This window comes from Ochotona curzoniae, unplaced genomic scaffold (genome assembly GCF_017591425.1).
Source record: "Ochotona curzoniae isolate NIBS_2020 unplaced genomic scaffold, NIBS_Ocur_1.0 scaffold_4937, whole genome shotgun sequence".
NCBI classification, from domain to species: domain Eukaryota; kingdom Metazoa; phylum Chordata; class Mammalia; order Lagomorpha; family Ochotonidae; genus Ochotona; species Ochotona curzoniae.
In genome coordinates, this window is record NW_024467126.1 from 1893542 (window position 1) to 1911375 (window position 17834).

The window sequence follows — 17834 nt, forward strand, 5'->3', positions numbered from 1 at the left end:
CTAAGTTCAAGCACCACACCTTCCCGGCCCTGCTCCCAGCTCCCTGGTGCAATAGTGGCTAAATCCTCACCTTGCATGCACCAGAATCTCATACGGCTGCCTTAGTTCCCAACTCCCTGCGTGTGGCCTGGGAAAGCAGTTGAGGACAGCCCAAAGCCTTGGGACCTGCATCCATGTGGGAGACCCAGAAAAAGCTCCTGGTTCCTGGCTTCAGATCAGCATAGCTCTGGCCGTTGCAGCCACTTGGGGAGTGAATTAATAGACAGAAGATCTTCCTCTCTTTCTCTTCTCTCTGTATATCCGCCTTTTTAAAAACTTTTTAAAATCTCTACCTCTGCATCTCTATAATGCTGCCTTTCAAATAGCTACATTTTTAAATAAGAAAGAATGTGTCTTTGGCACCTGCAGTGTACTGGGTCTTCTGCTGGGTGATGAGAATGACCCAGATTCCGGAGCTAAGCCATCCTCAAGAGGTCCCCAGGACAGAGGTGAGAGCCGGTGGGTGAGCTCAGGTGGGGAGGAATGTGAGGGAGGGTGACACCCAAGCTATGGACACTGGGATGGCAAGTCAGCTAGGAAGGTAGGCCATGCTAAGTAGGGGCCACAGGAAGAACCGAGACACAGAAGTGACAAAGGGCAGGATGTGCGCAGGGAAATGTGCAGCGTGCATTTCTGGAACAAGGAGGGTGAGCAAGTGCACAGGAGGGCTTCCTTCGTTCACTGAATGGGCTTTAGAGCTGGCTCTGGCCACACATGGAGCTAGGCCCTGGGCACAGGACTACCTTACACACTGCTTCTGTCCTCATAGGGCACATGGTCTGGACATGTGGCTAAACGGCTGGCAGAAAGCAGGCCTCAACTGAGCCCACAATCCTCCGAGTAGCAGCGTGTGGCAGGTGTTCAAGCATGAGCAAGCCCAAGGCCCAGGGCTGTGTGCCAGGGGCTGAAGCAGGTGCCAGCTGGCATCCATGCAGCAGCACAGGCACAAAGAGGTGCCTAGAGGTAGCTCCCATCTGGGCTATGACTGGCCCTAGGTGGATAGACTCATTTCTGTAGCCGTGTTAGGTAACATAGGCAGTTCCACATGTTGAGTGTCAGGGCCTGAGGGTGGTAGGGTGCCAAGCCCCAATTGAGACTACTGGTTCCAGAGACATCCCACCTCTGGGTTGGGAGGACTTAACACTGGGGATACTCAGGGTGGGGAGGAAGCTGGGGGGGGGGGGCGGGGATGAGCCAGCATCTCATGACTCAGCCACTTCCACCCAGTCAGCCCTGTGGCATCTCCGCTCCAAATTCCAGCTTGCTGAGGCTGCTGGGGGCTGAGTCAGCTCTGGCACGCGGGAGAGCAGCATCCCAGGGGGCTCCCAGCTAGACCACGTGAGCACATGTACTTGGCCAAGGCGCCAACTTCACGGGTGACAACAGGGCCTTGGCTCTGGTGACAGTTGTCCCAGCCCCGCCCAGCTCAGCACGTGACCCTCAGAAAACTTTCCCTACTTGACCTCTATTTTGTTGACTGCAGTGGGGTGAGGATTCAACGATGCACCCCAAGCGCTCTGCACACTGCCCGCTGGACTCTGTGATGGGCAGGGCTCCAGGAGTCACTGGTGACATAGGGGTGCCCAGCTGGGCCAGGGCACTCTGCTGACCCTGCCTCGCAGCCAGTGTTTTGAAAGACACAAGGACACAGACCCAAGTTGACTTTTATTGAGCTTGCCAGGAACAGGCACATGTCAGGGGAGCTGGGAGCAGAGGAGGGTGGAGCAGGCTGTGTGGGTGGCGAGGGGCAGAACCATGTCCGTGGCCCTGGCATCCCCTCTCTCTGTTGGGGGATGAGTGGGTACAACTACCCTCCTGGCAAAGTGGCATGCTTGGGCTGCGGGGCCCTTCTCCCTGGACCCCGAAGGCCCCGTAGTGAGGGCTTGGAAGCACTGTTTTCCCCTTGAGAGGGAGGAAGGCAGGGGTAGGCGGAAGGGGTGGTCTGGCGAAGGTGGCCAAGGTGGGCTTTCTCCCACGGTGTCTGTACCCAATGTCTGGCCCTGGTCTGCAGGGGGGGAGCACTGAAAGGGTGGCTGGGCACCGGGCCCGTTGGGAGCCAGAACATGTGGAAGCTCGAGCCAGCCCTAAACACAGGGCCCAAGTTCAAGGGTTTGGAAGACGCAGGCAGTTTGTGGGGGACCTTGACCTTGGGACAAGGAGGAAGATAAAAGGATCCAGCCTCCAGCAGGGGAGACCAGAGGGAGGTTTCCCTCTTACTAGGTCAGTTCCACATTGTTGACCCGGTCCAGCACGCGGGAGCCACGGGTACCGCCTCCCAGCTGGAAACGGCTCTCGTAGAGAGTGGGGCAGAGGTGCCAGCGGTTGGCCCGGTAGATGCCCAGGTAGGTGTAGACGTCAGGCTTGTAAGTGAGCAGGCACTTGATGCCCGCCGCTCGGATAGCGGCATCCGCTGCCAAGACACCCAAGCGGTCCGTGAAGTCGTCCGTGTAGACACAGATGACCTGGCGCCCGCCCTCCTTGGCACGAGGACTCACCTTGGCCACCTGGAGCTGGCCCTCCACCACAGCCCGGGCGATGCCAGCCCAGGCATGGTCCAGCTTGAAGCCAGGTGTCAGGTGCATCAACCACTTGCCAGAGAGCACGCGGTGGGTGATGGCGAGCTGGCGCAGGGTTTCTGGTGTGACAGGTCGGCCGCTGGTCTGCAGCGCCTCCCAGGCTGCCTGCAGCCCTTGCACGTCGCCCGAGTTGGGGTTGTAACCCTGCCCGTAGGCTGCGATCCAGCCCACGGGCTCGGGATTGGGTGAACCAGGGTCCCCATAGCGGGTAACTTGGGACGGTGGGTACTTGGCCAGCCAGGCTTCAAGCTCAGCAGCAGTCGTGGTGCGGGCATCGAACACCAGCCAGGGGTCCATGTCAGCCGCCATGGCCTCCGCAGCCAGGTGCTCCGCAGTGAAGCCATCTTCACGGCCACCAGGAGAGTCGTCCTCCTCCGGCTCCTCCCCTGCTTCCATCCTGCTGGGAGGGAACCCTGTGTGAGCAGTTTTGAGACCAGGACAACCGGGCTCTGGGCACTGCCTACGCTGCCTGCCTCAGGCCTCATCCGGACCATGGGCCAGCAAGTGTTCCAGGCTGGTGTGGATGAATCGGGAGAGTTAAATGCCCTTCATGGGACGCACCTGGCTAAGCGCCATTGCCAGGGGTGTTGTGGCTCCCCCAGGCTCACGCGGGAGAAGGAGTGACGCTTTGCGGGATGGGGAGGGTCTTGCCCAAGACCGCATTTGCAGTAAGTGGCAGGGCCCGTGTGGGAGCCCCGGCCTCCGCTACTCAGGCCCTTGGAGGGCCAGGCAGGTAGCTATTCCTAGGGTGGGCTGCTCATGGAGGAAAGCAGATTCGCTCGGCAACCCTTTCCCGACCCCCCCACCGCCCTATGGACGGCCAGCCTCCTTACGGGGAATTACCAGGTGCACTTAACGACGAGGACCTTGAGTCCTCCCACCCCCGCCCGCGATGGTAAGCGACTGGTCGGACACTGATGGGCCGGGGCTGGGACTCGAACCCTGGTCTGTCAGCATGCGGAAGGGAGGGCCTGCTGGATCAGGCCCCACCGCGCCCGCCGCCATTAGCACCCATAGCCCCACTTGGGTCCCCGGTCCTCCCGTTCCAGCCCTGCCCCGCAGTCACCTCCGGCCTTCGCTGCGTTCCGCGCCGACCCAGCCCCGGGCCCGGGTCCGCTCTGGCCGGGGTTCCGCGCCGCCGCCGCCGCCGCGCCCCGCCCCCGCCACGGCAGCCGCCGCCGCCATCTTAGCGCCGCGCCGTCTCAACAACAACTTTATAGACAAACGCCGCCGCGGGGGCGTGACCGACGCCTGGGATGGGGGCGTGGCCGGTGGGAAAGGGGCGGGCCCTGGGCAGAACGGGGCGGAGCTAACGTTCGCTCTTCTGGCCCGGGGGGCGGGAGGGAGTGGCGGGAGGAGGGACGACCGCGTCCGGGGACCGCGGCGGCGCACGGCCTGCCAGGCGGTCCGCTGCGGGCGGCGCTAGGACCCGGCGGCGGCGGCGGCGGCGGCGGGGCGGGCGGCAGGCGGCAGGACCCGGGGGGGAACCCGCGGCGGGCCGGCGGCGGAGCAGGCCCGGGGCCCCGGGGAGGCTGCGGGCGGCGCAGGGCCCGGCGCGGCGGAGCGAGGCCCGGAGATGCCGAGCAAGAAGAAGAAGTACAACGCGCGGTTTCCGCCGGTGAGCACGTGGCGGGGGAGGGAGGAAGCCCCGGCCGCAGCGAGCCAGCCCGGGAGCCCCGGCGGAGGCTCCGGGCCTCCCCGCACCGAGCCCGCAGCGCCGACGGGGTGTGGGGTGTGGGGTGGCGTTCCGGGGAGCCCGGCGTCCCGCCCCTTCCGCGCGCCCCTCGCTCCGCGGTCCCCGCCCCCTGCTTCCCGGGATCCCCGTCCCCGCCCCCACCCTGCGGTCCCCCTCCGCAGGCGCGCATCAAGAAGATCATGCAAACGGACGAAGAGATCGGGAAGGTGGCGGCCGCCGTGCCTGTCATCATCTGTATCCTGCCGGAAAGGGTGTGTGTGGGGGGGTGCAGCTCAGGGGGGTCCCCACCACGTTCTCCTTAACGACCCTCCACCCCAAGCCCGGGCCCTCGAACTCTTCCTGGAATCCCTCTTGAGGAAGGCCTGCCAGGTGACACAGTCGCGAAATGCCAAGACCATGACCACGTCCCACCTGTAAGCCGCCGCTGGGGCACTTTGTAGGGGCGGGGAGACCCCAGGGAGCCAGGCCCCCAGCACCTGGCTGGGCAAGGGGAGAGGGGCTGCCCCGTGCGGGAGCCCACACCCCAGCGTCGCCCCCCACTCCGCCCGGCTCTCACAGGAAGCAGTGCATTGAACTGGAGCAACAGTTTGATTTCCTAAAGGACCTGGTGGCCTCTGTCCCCGACATGCAGGGAGATGCGGAGGACAACCACATGGACGGCGACAAGGCGCCGCGAAGGTGGGGCTGGCCCCGCAGGGCTTGGTGCTGGGGGTGGCGGGTGAGTGGAGGGGTGGTGGTCCCGGCTCAGGAGCCAGGGAGCCTGTGGGGCAGACATGCCGGGTCTTCCCACAGGGGTCGGAAGCCAGGCAGCGGCGGCCGCAAGAACGGTGGCATGGGAAGCAAGGCCAAGGACAAGAAGCTGTCAGGCACCGACTCCGAGCAGGAGGTGAGTGAGGCCCTGCGCGGCCTGGGCTCCTGCTCTCCGGGTGGCCTGGTGGGCATGACGGGGAGCCGGTTCAGCCCCCAACGATGGGCCCTGGCCTTTGCCGTCTCCCCTCCCAGGGCGAGTCTGAGGACACAGACACGGACGGGGACGAGGAGACACCCATGCCGCCTCCCCAGACCAGCCACCCCCCTGTCCACTTTCAGAGGTGAGCCCCTCTTCAGGGACCCCGTAGTTTCTCTCCAGTCCCTTGTGGTCACTTGGTCTTGCTACTTGGGGCAGGCGTGGAGGAAGGGAGCCAAGGGGTGAGCAGGGGGTTCCTAGACGCCTGGCCCTCGTCTGCAAGCCTTGTCCCCACACCCTGACCAGGAGCGGTGGGCGGGGCCGGGCGGCAGTGTGATCAGCTCGGGGCCTGCCCCTTGCCCGGGCCTCGGCTCCCATTGGCACACATGCAGGCAGGGGGTGGGGTGGGGCGGGGGCGGGCCCAGCCTCATGTCCCCTCTGCTCCTCCCACAGCCCTTCCGCCCCTTTCCTGCCCTTCGCCCCTACTCTGCCTCTGCCCCCCACGCCGCCGGTGCCCCCAGGTCCGTCTGCGCCAGACATGGAGGATGAAGAGGACTACGACTCCTAGCGCCCTTCGCCCCCGGGCCATACTCCTTTTAGTTGGTTTTAGTTGCTTTTGGGGGGACAGAGAAAAGGTGGAGTTGTTCTTAAATTTATTAAAAAAAAAAATTTAAAAAGTGATGATAAAAGGGAGTGTTTGTGTGTGCGCAGGCCTCTACCCTCCGGTCCACACGCCTGCCTCTCCCTCCAGCTGTGGCCGGGGCAGTAAGTGGCTGAGGTTCAGCTGGGGGCGTGGAGGGCCACGGTGTGCCAGTGCAGATCATGGTTCTGTGTGGCCCTGGGCTGCGGAGAAGGACTAGGCAGGACCTTAAGAGGAGGTGAGTGCGGGTCTGGACGGCAGCTTCTGAGTAGGATGGGGGCAGCATCTGCCTGTGGGTGCTGGGGACACTGTGCTTGGGACCCACCTGCTGTGGAGCAGCCGGGATTAGAACCTGCGTCCCACACAGCAACTTTACTGGTTCTGCCAACCCAGCCCCCAACCCTGCTCCAGCCCCATCTCTTGTACAAACTAGTGGTTGTGCGGCTCAGCCCAACCTTATCCACCACACCTGTGGCCCTTACACATACCAGTGGGAACTGCAGTTCAGTCTGTGACGCCCATCCCTAGCCCTGGTTCCTGCACACAATGGTCTGTCCCACGTCCCATTTAGCTTTTGTACACTCCAATAGGTGCTGCAGCTTAGCTCAGCCGAATGTCCTACAATCCAGCCCACACTTACGCTGGCGGGCGCTCCTGCCTGTCCAGTCAATCCACCCAAAGCCCTGGTTCTGGTGCTCACCGGTGAGAGCTGCAGCCCATCATAGGGGTGCCCACAGTTTCCCTACTAGACCCACTCCCAGCCCCAGATCTTGCACTTTCCAGGTAGTTCCGCAGTTTAGCTTGACAGGACTTGCCCCCATTCCTAGCACTTATCAGCTGATAGTGCAGTGAAGCCCAACCAACCTGAACTTACTCTGGCTCATGCACGCACCAATGGATACAGTCGGTTAGCCCAGCCTAGCTCTCCCACTAAACTAATTCACAGGAAGATCAACAGGTGTTGTAGCCTTGCCCAGCCTGGTCTGCTCCCAGTTCTAGTTCACATGTTCACCAGGTAAATCCCTTCACTGCCCCAGTCTGGCATGTCCTGCCTCACAGCATTTGCCAACAGCTACTACAGCCTGGTCTGGCCTGGCCTGCCCCAGTTCCAACTCGTGCTAGCAGGTGCTGCAGCCTAACCCAGCTTGGACTGCCCCCAGACCTGACCCTAATGTGAACTGGCTGGTGTTGCGGTCCAACTTGGCCTGTCCTGCACCTCATTCTGGTTCTCACATCTGTTAGTAGGTGCTATGAACTAGCCCGGCCTGGCTGCCCCCAGACCTGAGCCACATGTGTGCTGGCAGGTACTGCAACCTGGCCTGGTCTGGGCTACTCTCCGATTGGTTCTTGTGCGTCCTGACACAGAAGATCCCCAATCCCCTCTGTCAGGTCACCTCCCTGTGGCAGAGCTCATGCACGCTGGTGGCTGCTTGGTCCAGCCTGACTTGGCCTACCTCCTTTCCTTGCAAGTACAGTGACTACACAACTGGTCCATGCTCTTCCCAGCTCTTACTGTTGGGTGCTATAGCTCAGCCATGCCTGGCCCACCCCAGACACAGCTCTTATGTGGTTTAATGGGTTTTGAGACCTAGCCCGGATCATCCTACACTTAACCTTGGCTTTCACAAACACCAATGGGTGCTGGAGCCTGGCACAGTGGGGCACACCCCAGACCCAGTCCACACCCATGCTGAGGTATACTGCAGTCATGTCTAGCCCAGTTTACTGCTCCCATTCCAGCTCTTACGCCCAACAGTGGGAACCACAACTCAGCCAGGGCATCCCCTTAGCTCCCCAACCAGGCCTATTCGCAGCCACAGGTCTTGCACATGCCAGTGGTTGCTCTGACCCAGCATGGTATAGCCCATCCCCCATCTTGGCCCTTGTCATCGGATGCTGTGGCTTGGCCTGACCCCACTCACCTCCAGTCCCAACTCTCAATGGTGGGAGCTGCAACCTAGTCCTGCCCAGTCGGCCCCATCCCTGGGTTTCATGCAAACCGGTAGGTGTGGCAGTCTAACACACTCCTTACTGGGTCCTGAGGTTTAGCCTGGCTCTGTTCAGTCCACCCTGCCCCATCCAAAACCAACCTACATACTTGCTGACAAGTGGAGCAGCCTTGCCCAGCCTGGCATGCTCACGTGCATAGACCGACCCTGGAAGCAGACAGGGTAAGGTAGGGGGACAATAGTTCTGGGGCGGACGGGGTGATGAGTATTGGAGATTCAGGGTGAAGACAAAGTCGATTAAAAGAGAGGAGCAGGGCCTGGCGCGCTAACCTAGTGGCTAAATCCTCCCCTTGCATCTGCTGGAATCCCATACGAGTGCCAATTCATGTCCTAGTTGCTCCACTTCCCATCCAGCCCCCTGCTTGTGGCCTGGGAGGGCAGTTGAGGACAGCCCAAAGCCTTTGGGACCCTGCATGCACATGGGAGACATGGAAGAAGCTCTTGGCTCCTGGCTTCAGATCAGCTCAGCTCAGGCCATTGCAGCTACTTGGGGAGTGAATCAGCGGGTGAAAGAACTTAGTCTCTGTCTCTCTTCTCCCTATACAAATCTGATATGCCCTTCCAATAAAAATTTTTAAATTTAATCTAAAAAGATTTATTTTTGTTTACTTGAAAAGCAGAGTTATATATAAAGATTCTTTCATGTACTGGTTCACTCCCCAAATTGTCGCAGTGGGATGGAGCTGGGTTGGGCCAAAGCCAGAAGCTTCTTCCGGGTCTCCCACATGGGTTCAGGGCCCCAAACACTTGTACCATCTGCCATTTATTTTCCAGACCACTAGCAGAGAGCTGGATGGAAAGTGGAACAGACGGGACTTGAGCCAGCAGTTCCCACAAGGGATACCGGTGCTGCAGGCGGCAGCTTTTCCTGCCACACCACAGTGTCAGTCCCCAGATTCATGTTTTCTGATCACCTACTCTGGGCTATGCTCTGTCTGGGCTGGGGAGGGCAGACATGAAACCCTAAGAACAAATGAAAATATGAAGGGATGCGGCAGAGGGACAAATGGCACTTGTGTCCTAGATTGTTCTGGAAACCCAGGAAGCCATTGTGCTGAGCCCAGCCCCGGTGCCTGGTGGTGGAGGGGCGAGGCAGCCTGAGGCCCTGTCTGCAGCTATGGCCTCACTGCCCACCTGCCCTGGTGCCCAGTGTTGGTGTTGTGTGTTTGACTTCTCCTTTGTGGAGCACCCAGCCTTCCATCCTCTCCAATCACAAAGGACCCCAAGAGGAGCGGGTAGAAGGACCCCCAGAGGCCTTGTTGTTTCATCACACCCACACTCCAAGGGAGGGAGCACCGAAGGGCTCTCCCCCACGCAGGAGGCCCAGGGTGACTGTATTGACTCATGTGAGAACCTTGGGCAGCTTCCGTAACTCCCATGGGCAGCACTTCCGCAACCTCCAGCATTCAGCGTAAGTATGGGGTGATATCCACCAAGTACTGCTGGTCACCCGCCAACCATGCCAGGCTCAGCCCCTGGCCTTGGCCATCAGTGGCAAACAAGTCCTTTCTTGGGGGGATTCTTTAGCATCATCCATTTTCTTTTTTTCCTGAGTGCACGGTTCTGTGGCATTGGAGGTGTGCCCACTGTCGGGAAACAGACACTTCCACTCCACCAGTGGAACCCTGTACCAGAAGGTACACCCCAACCACCCCTAAGCCTCCTGCCATCTCCCCTCCCCATGGCACCTTGGGAGCCTCCAGTCTACTTCCTGTCACTATGAATTTGGTGGCTCCGACCTAGAACTTCACAGGGACTAAATCAGATGTTCTGGGGTGCTATGGCTAGCTGCTCACACCCCAGCGCCATCTCCTTCACCTGGTGGGGGAGGGGAAGTCCGACCTGTGATTGGGGTGTCCAAGGGACTGAGGGCCGGTCCGGGTTAGTTAGGGTAGGGTTAGGTTAGGGTTAAGGGTAGGGTTAGTGTCTCAGTCTTCCCTGTAAAGTTCTTTTTTTTTTTTTCTTTTCTTTTTTTCCCTTTTCTATCTATTTTTTTTTATTTGTCTATTTTTATTGGAAAGGCAGATCCATAGAGAGGAGAAACAGAAAGGTCTTCAGTTTGCTGGTTCCCTCTCCAGTTGTCCTTAATGCGCTTAGCTGAGCCAATCTTAAGCTAGGAGCCCGGAGCTTCTCTAGGTTAGTATAAGAACGGTTGAGTGGACAGTGTGTGTGTGAGAGCACTTGGTGGAATATACAAGACAGAAGGACGTCCAAACAAAAGCATAGAAACAGTTGATGGGTTTGTTGATGAGCTCAATACCTCCACCCTTATCCCATAGGACCCTCAGTGTATAAAGTCTGATGCCACTAATACACTTTGGCTATTGATCATCAGTCAATAGTCCATGTGTGTACCAAGTCCATCACTGCAGGACAGCGACACCAGGCCACAAGCAGGGAGCTGGATGGAAAGTGGGGCTGCTGGGATTAGAACCGGCACCCACATGGGATCCCAGTGCGTGCAAGGCAAGGGCTTTAGCCACAGGGCTACTGCGCTGGGCCACGCCACTTCCTTCGAGGTTTTCTTTTTCTTTTTCTTTTTCTTTTTTTTTAATTTGCTTACATTGCATTATGTGACAATGTCTCATATGCTCTGGGATTCCCCCAACCCCTCCCCGTACCCTCCCCCCATGGTGGATTCCTCCACCTTGTCGCCTTACAGTTCAAATTCAGTCAAGGTTCTTTCATTGCAAGCATAGAGTCCAGCATCTTATTATCCAGATAAATTCAACAGTTTCTTGGGGAGACCATCTCTGATCTGAAAGCAGAGCTGTCAGAATATAATCCTGATCAATTAAAAGCCAAACATAACATCAACAACAATTTACAACATTATGGAATTGACATGGTATTGAGTAACCAATATGTTAAAAAATGCAAGTTCTTAACCACATCCTGTGACTACTTCATTGACATTTCAATTTTAGGTTATACACAGAACCGGCTGCTATACACCTCAAAATGACTAAAGGGTACTATTCAGCTGTCTCATGACTATTTTCATTTTAGCATTCAGCAGTTTATAGTGCTGAAGCTTAATTTTGCTGAACTTGGCAGATTTTGGGATAGTCCAAACTGGCTTATAACTCTAACAAGGCATATGTCAACAGTTGAAGTGCAGAACAGTTTTAGGAGGGGTGTGTGCAGAGAAATCCTCAATACATGAAGGAAACTGTGGAAATAATAGTCTTACCCACTTTCTTGTAGCCCTTGAACCTTTTTACCCTAATTAACTATGTAAAGATTGTCAAAATATTTAAAAAAGAGAAATCTTTCTGTCCCTCTGTGTCTTTCTTTCAAATTAATAAGAATCAGCCTATGAAACTGTGTCATAAAATGATATTTAAAAATTAATAAGAATCAAAAGAAAAGGAATCAAACAAAACCACATGCCCAATTGTGTAGAGTAGCCAAATCTCAGTGTGACTTAGAAGACATCCATAGCTGGCACTACGGCATATCAAGCTAAGCCTCTAATGTAGTGCCAGAATCCCATATATTCCAACAGCTCTGCTTCTATTCTAGCTTCCTGCTATGGCATGGGAAATGAACAAAAGATGGCCTAAGTCCCCAGGACCCTGTACACACATGGGAGACCTGGAAGAAGCTCCTGGCTCTTGGCTCGAGACCAGCTCAGTTCCTGCCTTTACAGTCATATGCGGAGGAAACCAGTGGATCGAAGATTCTCTCTTGCTCCTTCTGTAACTCTGCCTTTCCAATAAAAAAGGAGAAGACATTCTCCACCTTGGTCTGCAGCTTGGAAACCAGTAGGGTGGGACACGGGCAGGAAGTACTTCCGTGATTGGCATCTCATGACCCCAGGGCTGTGTTCAAATCTGGCTCAAGTGCTGTGGGACTAGTGGGTTTTGGGAGTTGTGCACTCAACTCCTGGAGGTGGGCAGGGCCTCTCTTAGGCTGCCTCTGGTCTACCCTTGACTGGCATTCCCTGTGCAGGACACTGGGTTCCTTCTGGGCAGGTCTGCCCGGTCTCTGCAGGCCCAGCCAGGTCTGGGAGTAGAAAGCAGCCCTTGGCCCCGACCCCAGGACTCTGCCCAGCAGCAGCAATCCCCAGGTCTCATCACAAACTTCTCCTTCAAACCCACGCTAAGTGACCCTGCTGATGAGGGTGGTGACTCAGGAGTGCAGCCTGGGCCAATCAAACCACTGCATGTGATCCACATTGTGTCTGTGTCAGGATACCTGATGGAATCCTGGCTGCTCCACGTCTGATCCAGCTCCCTGCTGCTGTGCCTGGGAGAGCAGCAGAGGATGGTCCAAGTGCCTGGGCGCCTGCACCTGCGTGGGAGTCCCGGAGGAGGCTCCTGGCTTCAGCCTGGCCTAGCTCTGGCCACTGTGGACATTCGGGAAGTGAACCAGAGGATGGAAGATCTCTTTCTCTCTCTGTCTGCCTCTCTCTGTAATTCTGACTTTCAAGTAACTAAATCTTGAGGCAGAAAGAGAAAACGGCTGAGCAACAGCCTGGTGCCATGCCACTCAGTTTCAGTGTCCAGTGAGTGAGGATGTTTGCAGAAGAGCTGTGTGTGAGAAGACAGGTCCTCAGCGTGGGGACCCCCGGAACCCGGACTTGCATGGGAACCAGCCCCTCCCCTGCCAGCCTGGGAAGCTGTTTTTCAACGCCTGATGCCTACGGTGTCTGGGTTCTTCGTTCTTTGCACTGTACAATTTAAACCAGCACCCTCCCCACCCCATTCCAGGTGGCCAGCCTGGGCTTCCCTGCCTCAGAGGCACAGCCATCTGTGCCCAGCCATCCATGGTCATCACAGACGGCCTCTTCTGGGACCTCCCAGCCTCCAGGGTCCCAAGGCATGGATTGCCTTTTTTTTTTTTTTTTAATTTAAAAGGCAGAATTGCAAAGAGGAAGGACAGAGGTCTTCCATCTGCTGGTTCACTCCCAAACAGCCACTGTAGTCAGAGCCGAGTTGGTCCTGGCCAGGAGCCAGGACCTTCTTCCGGGTCTCTGACGTGGGTACAGGATCCTAAGGCCTTGGGCTGTGCTCTATTGCTTTCCCATCCACAAGCAGGGAGCTGGAAGGGAAGTGGAGCAGATAGGATTCGACCCACTTATGGCATGCTGTCGCTGCATACTTAGCTTTGTACACCACAGTGCCAACCCTGGATTTCCCAATATTTTTACTCTAGAAGGAGATTTTAGCTTTTCCATGTTCAGGGAACTTGGACAGTTCCCCTAGTAAACTAAGACTTTATGCTTTTTGATAGGACCCTTAGATGGAATTTACCTGGCACTTCCTGGGGGCTCAAAACTCCTCTTTTGAGCCCAACACAGTAAGGTTAAGGAAAAACAACAACAGCAACAAAACTGGTATAAAAATCCTTTTTTCTGGTTCCTTGGCTGGCCCTCCTACCCCAGTATTTCTAGGTTTACTTCTAAGACTGTGTGTCATAGCCTAATGGCTAAAATTCTCACCTTGCATGTGTCGGGATCCCCCATATGTCGCCAGTTCTAATCCCATCAGCCCTGCTTCCCATCCAGCTTCCTGCTTGTGGCTGGGAAAGCAGTCAAGGACGGCTCAAGACCTTGGGACCCTGCACCCGCGTGGGAGACCCGGAAGAGGCGCTGGGCTCCTGGCTTCGGACTGGCTCAGCTCCAGCTGTTGCAGCCGCTAGAGGAGTGAACAGCAGATGGAAGATCTTTCTGTCTCTCCTCCTCTCTGTAGATATGTCTTTGCAATAAAAATGAATAAACCTCAGAAATAAAACAAAATAATAACAAATATATAACTGTTTATGTCTAGGCATTGAAGTTCCTGGTACCTAGGACCCACTATCAATAATCAGACACAGGGTCCATGATTTGGCTCCCCCCCCAAAAAAAATAGTGGGGAGTGTTAAAAGTTATGCAGAGTGTCCCCCATGGTCACCAGTCAGGTAGACTGACTCGCCTCCCCTAGAAAGGAGCCAGGTATTAGGAGCAGAGCCTTATGAAAAGGAGGAAACAGGTCCTGGAAATGAGCCCTGTGCAAAATGGAGCCACATGTTCCAAACATTAAATAAACAAGTTGATATGGACCTCTCCAAATTGGAAATTTCAGTGGCCAGCTTAGAAGCCTCCCTAAACTCCTCGGCCCAGTTGATCCTCCAACACAACAGGGACCTGACTTATTATACCTTTTCAAAGATTTATTTCTTTTTTATTGGAAAGTCAGCTATACAGAGAGGAGGAGAGACAGAGAGGAAGATCTTTTGTCTGCCGATTCATTCCCAAAGCTGCCGCAACAGCTGGAGCTGAGCCAATCCGAAGCTAGGAGCCAGGAACCTCTTTCAGGTCTCCCATGCAGGTGCAGGGTCCCAAGGCTTTGGGCTGTCCTTGACTGCTTTCCCAGGCCACAAGCAGGGAGCTAGAAGGGAAGCGGGGCTGCCAGGATTAGAACTGGCGACCATATGGGATCCTGGCGTGTGCAAAGTGAGGTCTTTAGCCACTAGGCTACTGTGCTGGGTCCTAGGCCTGTTGTTTTTCTTTTTTAACTTTTTCATTTTTTTTTTATTATTTTTGTGACAATCTTTACATAGTTAATTAGGGTAAAAAGGTTCAAGGGCTACAGGAGAGTGGGTAAGACTATTATTTCCATATTGTTTCCTTCATATATCTGAGGTAAACGGGGATGAGGGAGAAACCCACCCAGTTTCCCACCCACCCCAGGTCCCTGATGTGGCGCATGCTCCGAGGGTCTTGCTCAAGTGGTTTTGATAGTTCAACAGTTATGAATCGCTGCCAATCTTGTCACTCCAAGCACTACGAGGTCGCTGAAGAATCCACTGATTGACAGCCCATCACAGGGTCTCCGTCTGCCCTGTTTCTCACTGCCAACATATAGCTGAGGTGGTTGATTGACTTATTCTGTCTTCTCTCTTTTCATGGTTAGGGTTCTGAGTCTGGCAGTTCAATTGGGGACATCCCCAAATAAACTTTGTTTTCCCAGACCATATTCTTGTATGTACTAACAAGAACAGGGCCTGGCACAGTCCATCGCCCTGATCAGCTGGTGGTTGCAACTGCTGGGTTGGTTCTGTTTTCAGCCCCGACTTCCACTGGAACCAATGGGTGTTACATCCAGCCTGGTGCTGCTCAGCACATACTTGGCCCTCACATGAACCAGTGGGAGCTGCAGCCTAGTTGGAGCGACCCGTAATAACCTGCACCAGGCCCGCCCCCTACCCTGGTTTGCCAGTATGTGTAGCAGTATTCCAGTCTATCCCACACCCCATTCGGTTCTCGTATATGTCAATGGATATTAAAGCCTAGTTCAACCCAACCAGCTCCACTATCCAGCCCTCACGGATGTTGTTGGGTGCCTCTCTGTCTAGCCACCCCAGCCCCTGTCCTAGTTTTCGTGCCCTTCCGTGGGAGTGGTAACCCAAGAGGGAGGAGCCCACTGTTTCCCTCCCAGGCCACTCCCACTCCCAGATCATGCACTCTCCAGGTGGTTCTGTGGTTTGACTTGACAGAATTAGCCCCCAGTGCCAGCTTCTGCCAGCTGATGCTGTGGCTAAGCCCAAACAACCCTCACCCACTCTGATTTTGTTTGCAACAGTAGGAATAATCAGCCCAGCCCGGCTTTTCCCTGATCTAGTCCCACAGGTGTTATAGCCCTGCTTAGTCTGGTCTGCCCCCATCCCACTTCATGCTCTCCAGCGGGCGTAGCTGTCCAGCAAAGGATCCCCCACCCCATATTCCCCTGCCGGCTCTGCCCCCTCCTCTCCTGGTTCTCACTTGTGCTGGTTGGGTGCTGCGGTCACTTCCGGCACAGGCAACCTCACCTTGGCATTCTGTAATGTGCACTAGTTTTTGTCGCGACCGAACCTGGCCCGACCCACACTCTGCTCTGGTGCTCGGATTTGCCAGTGGATAATGTGAACTGATTCAGCCTGGTCTGCCCCTGACCCATGCCAAATGTATGCCAGTGGGAAACTTTCCATGGCCTGGTCTGGGCTGTTTCCTATCATGCTTCGTGTGTTTAATTGCCAGGTCTGTGTCCTGTCAGAGGAGTTGCCCAGGCTCCTCCATCAGAACCTCTCCCAATGCCAGATTTTGTGCACACCAGGGGGACCATGAGCCAGCACTACTCAGTTCACCTCCTGTCTTAGCAGGAACAGTGGCTTTTCCTAACTGGCCTTCAACCCAAACTGGTTCTTGCTGTTGGATGTTTCAGCCCAGCCATGGCTCATCCACACCCACATAGAGCTCACACATGGCTCAGGAGGGACAGAGACCTAGCCTAGTCCATCCCACATCTACCCTGGTCCTCCAGAACACCAGACAGTGTTCGAGTCTGGCCCAGCTTGCTGTGTCCAGTCCCAGTCCACACTTATGCCAAGGGAGACTACAACCATATCCTGACCAGTATGCAGGCCCCAGAATGCAGCACCAGTCCACGTGCTCCTTGGCGAGAACCATCCAGCTAGGAGGTGTCCCCTTAGCTCCCCATCCGGGCCTGTTCCCAGCCATAGATCACGTGCATGCCAATGGTTGCTCTGACTCAGCTTGGCTCAGATCCTTACCTGTCCCAGCCCCTGCCTTAGACTTTGTGGCTTAGTGTTCCTGGCTCATGCAGACCAGTATGTGCAAGAGCCTAGCTCGGCATGACCTGTGCTCCATCCTGTTCTCTAGTTTCGCTTGTGGGCTAAGGTTTGCCCAATACAGCCCATTCCATTGCCAATTCACACATTAGCCAGCTGTTGAAACTACTTTGCCCAGTTTGTCTGACCCCCAGGTCTGGACCACGTGTTCACCAGTGGAAGCTATGACTCACCAGGGGAGTTTCCCAAGTTCCTCCACTTGATCTACTCCCAGACTCAGTTCTCATACATGCCATTGGGTTTTAGGCCAGTGCCTGGCGAAGTCTGGCCTTCCATTTGGCCTTGTATGAGCGAGCTGATGAATGTTGCAGCCCGGCCCACCCCACACCCTATTTGGGATGCACATTGGGCCTGGCACCCACCAGCAGCCAGCAGGCTGTCAGAAGTTTCAACCCCCAGGCCCAAGATCACACAGATCTGTTGTTTTTATTTTATTTTATTTTATTTATTTTTTTAAAGATTTCATTTTTTATTATTTTTTCATTGGAAAGGCGGATATACAGAGAGGAGAGACAGAGAGGAAGATCTTCCCTCCGATGATTCTCTCCCCAAGTGAGCGCAACAGCCGATGCTATGCCATCCGAAGCCAGGAGCCTCTTCCGGGTCTCCCGGGGCTGCTGGGATTAGAACTGGCGCCCATATGGGATCCCGGGCGTGCAAGGCGAGGACTTTAACCACTTGCGCCACCGCGCTGGGCCCGACCTGTTGTTTTTAAAACAAGGCCTCTGTACAGGAGAAACTTACTGTTTTTATGCAAATCACCCTAGAATAATTAAAAATAGCCTATCTCGGGCCCGGCGCGGTGGCGCAAGTGGTTAAAGGTCCTCACCTTGCACGCCCGGGATCCCATATGGGCGCTGGTTCTAATCCCGGCAGCCCCGCTTCCCTTCCAGCTCCCTGCCTGTGGCCTGGGAAAGCGGTCGAGGACAGCCCAAGGCTTTGGGAACCTGCACCCGCGTGGGAGACCCGGAAGAGGCTCCTGGCTTCGGATCGGCATAGTATCGGCCCGTTGCGCTCACTTGGGGAGTGAATCATCGGACGGAAGATATTCCTCTCTGTCTCTCCTCTCTGTATATCCGCCTTTCCAATGAAAAAATAATAAAAATAAATCTTTAAAAAAAAAATAGCCTATCTCTAGTCAGAAACTGTCTCAAGGAAAGAGAAAAGCTAAGAAAAAATATCAACAAAAAAGGTTTGAGAGCTTATCTCCTGGTCCCCTTGGCTCAGCACTTTGATGGCCGTCCTCTCTGGCCCCCTTCTGCTTTTGCACTTAGAACTGTTAATACACCTTGTATCAATGATTGCTTGGTTA

General features: G+C 55.7%; 2 protein-coding genes across 4 annotated transcripts; one reads left to right on the forward strand and one right to left on the reverse strand.

Annotated features, from left to right (window-relative positions):
- Positions 1–1687: 1687 nt before the first annotated feature.
- On the reverse strand, positions 1688–3831 carry CUNH11orf68 (chromosome unknown C11orf68 homolog). Of its 2 annotated transcripts, none has more exons than XM_040970676.1 (2): positions 3682–3831; positions 1688–3012 (listed from the first exon to the last, which is right to left on the reverse strand). In XM_040970676.1, the coding sequence occupies exons 1-2, from the start codon at positions 3798–3800 to the stop codon at positions 2256–2258; spliced, it is 876 nt and encodes a 291-aa protein (XP_040826610.1). In that variant the 5' UTR covers positions 3801–3831; the 3' UTR covers positions 1688–2255. The 2 variants fall into 2 exon arrangements, with proteins under 2 accessions (XP_040826610.1, XP_040826609.1); XM_040970675.1 differs by having other exon boundaries at positions 1688–3015.
- A 269-nt stretch (positions 3832–4100) lies between these two features.
- DRAP1 (DR1 associated protein 1) lies at positions 4101–5935 on the forward strand. Of its 2 annotated transcripts, none has more exons than XM_040970747.1 (7): positions 4101–4233; positions 4473–4545; positions 4631–4724; positions 4870–4989; positions 5104–5197; positions 5314–5402; positions 5711–5935. In XM_040970747.1, the coding sequence occupies exons 1-7, from the start codon at positions 4192–4194 to the stop codon at positions 5823–5825; spliced, it is 627 nt and encodes a 208-aa protein (XP_040826681.1). In that variant the 5' UTR covers positions 4101–4191; the 3' UTR covers positions 5826–5935. The 2 variants fall into 2 exon arrangements, with proteins under 2 accessions (XP_040826681.1, XP_040826680.1); XM_040970746.1 differs by having other exon boundaries at positions 4144–4233; positions 4870–5013.
- The last annotated feature ends 11899 nt before the right edge of the window (positions 5936–17834 follow it).

Bases quoted from the DNA above. Each gene is read 5' to 3' on its own strand.
- DRAP1 (XM_040970746.1), top strand. From the start codon at position 4,192: ATGCCGAGCAAGAAGAAGAAGTACAACGCGCGGTTTCCGCCG. The intron at 4,234-4,472 runs GTGAGCACGTGG...CCCCCTCCGCAG, and splicing joins ACAACGCGCGGTTTCCGCCG to GCGCGCATCAAGAAGATCAT. The intron at 4,725-4,869 runs GTAAGCCGCCGC...CGGCTCTCACAG, and splicing joins ACCATGACCACGTCCCACCT to GAAGCAGTGCATTGAACTGG.
- CUNH11orf68 (XM_040970675.1), bottom strand. From the start codon at position 3,800: ATGGCGGCGGCGGCTGCCGTGGCGGGGGCGGGGCGCGGCGGCGGCGGC. The intron at 3,016-3,681 runs GTGACTGCGGGG...GTTCCCTCCCAG, and splicing joins GAACGCAGCGAAGGCCGGAG to CAGGATGGAAGCAGGGGAGG.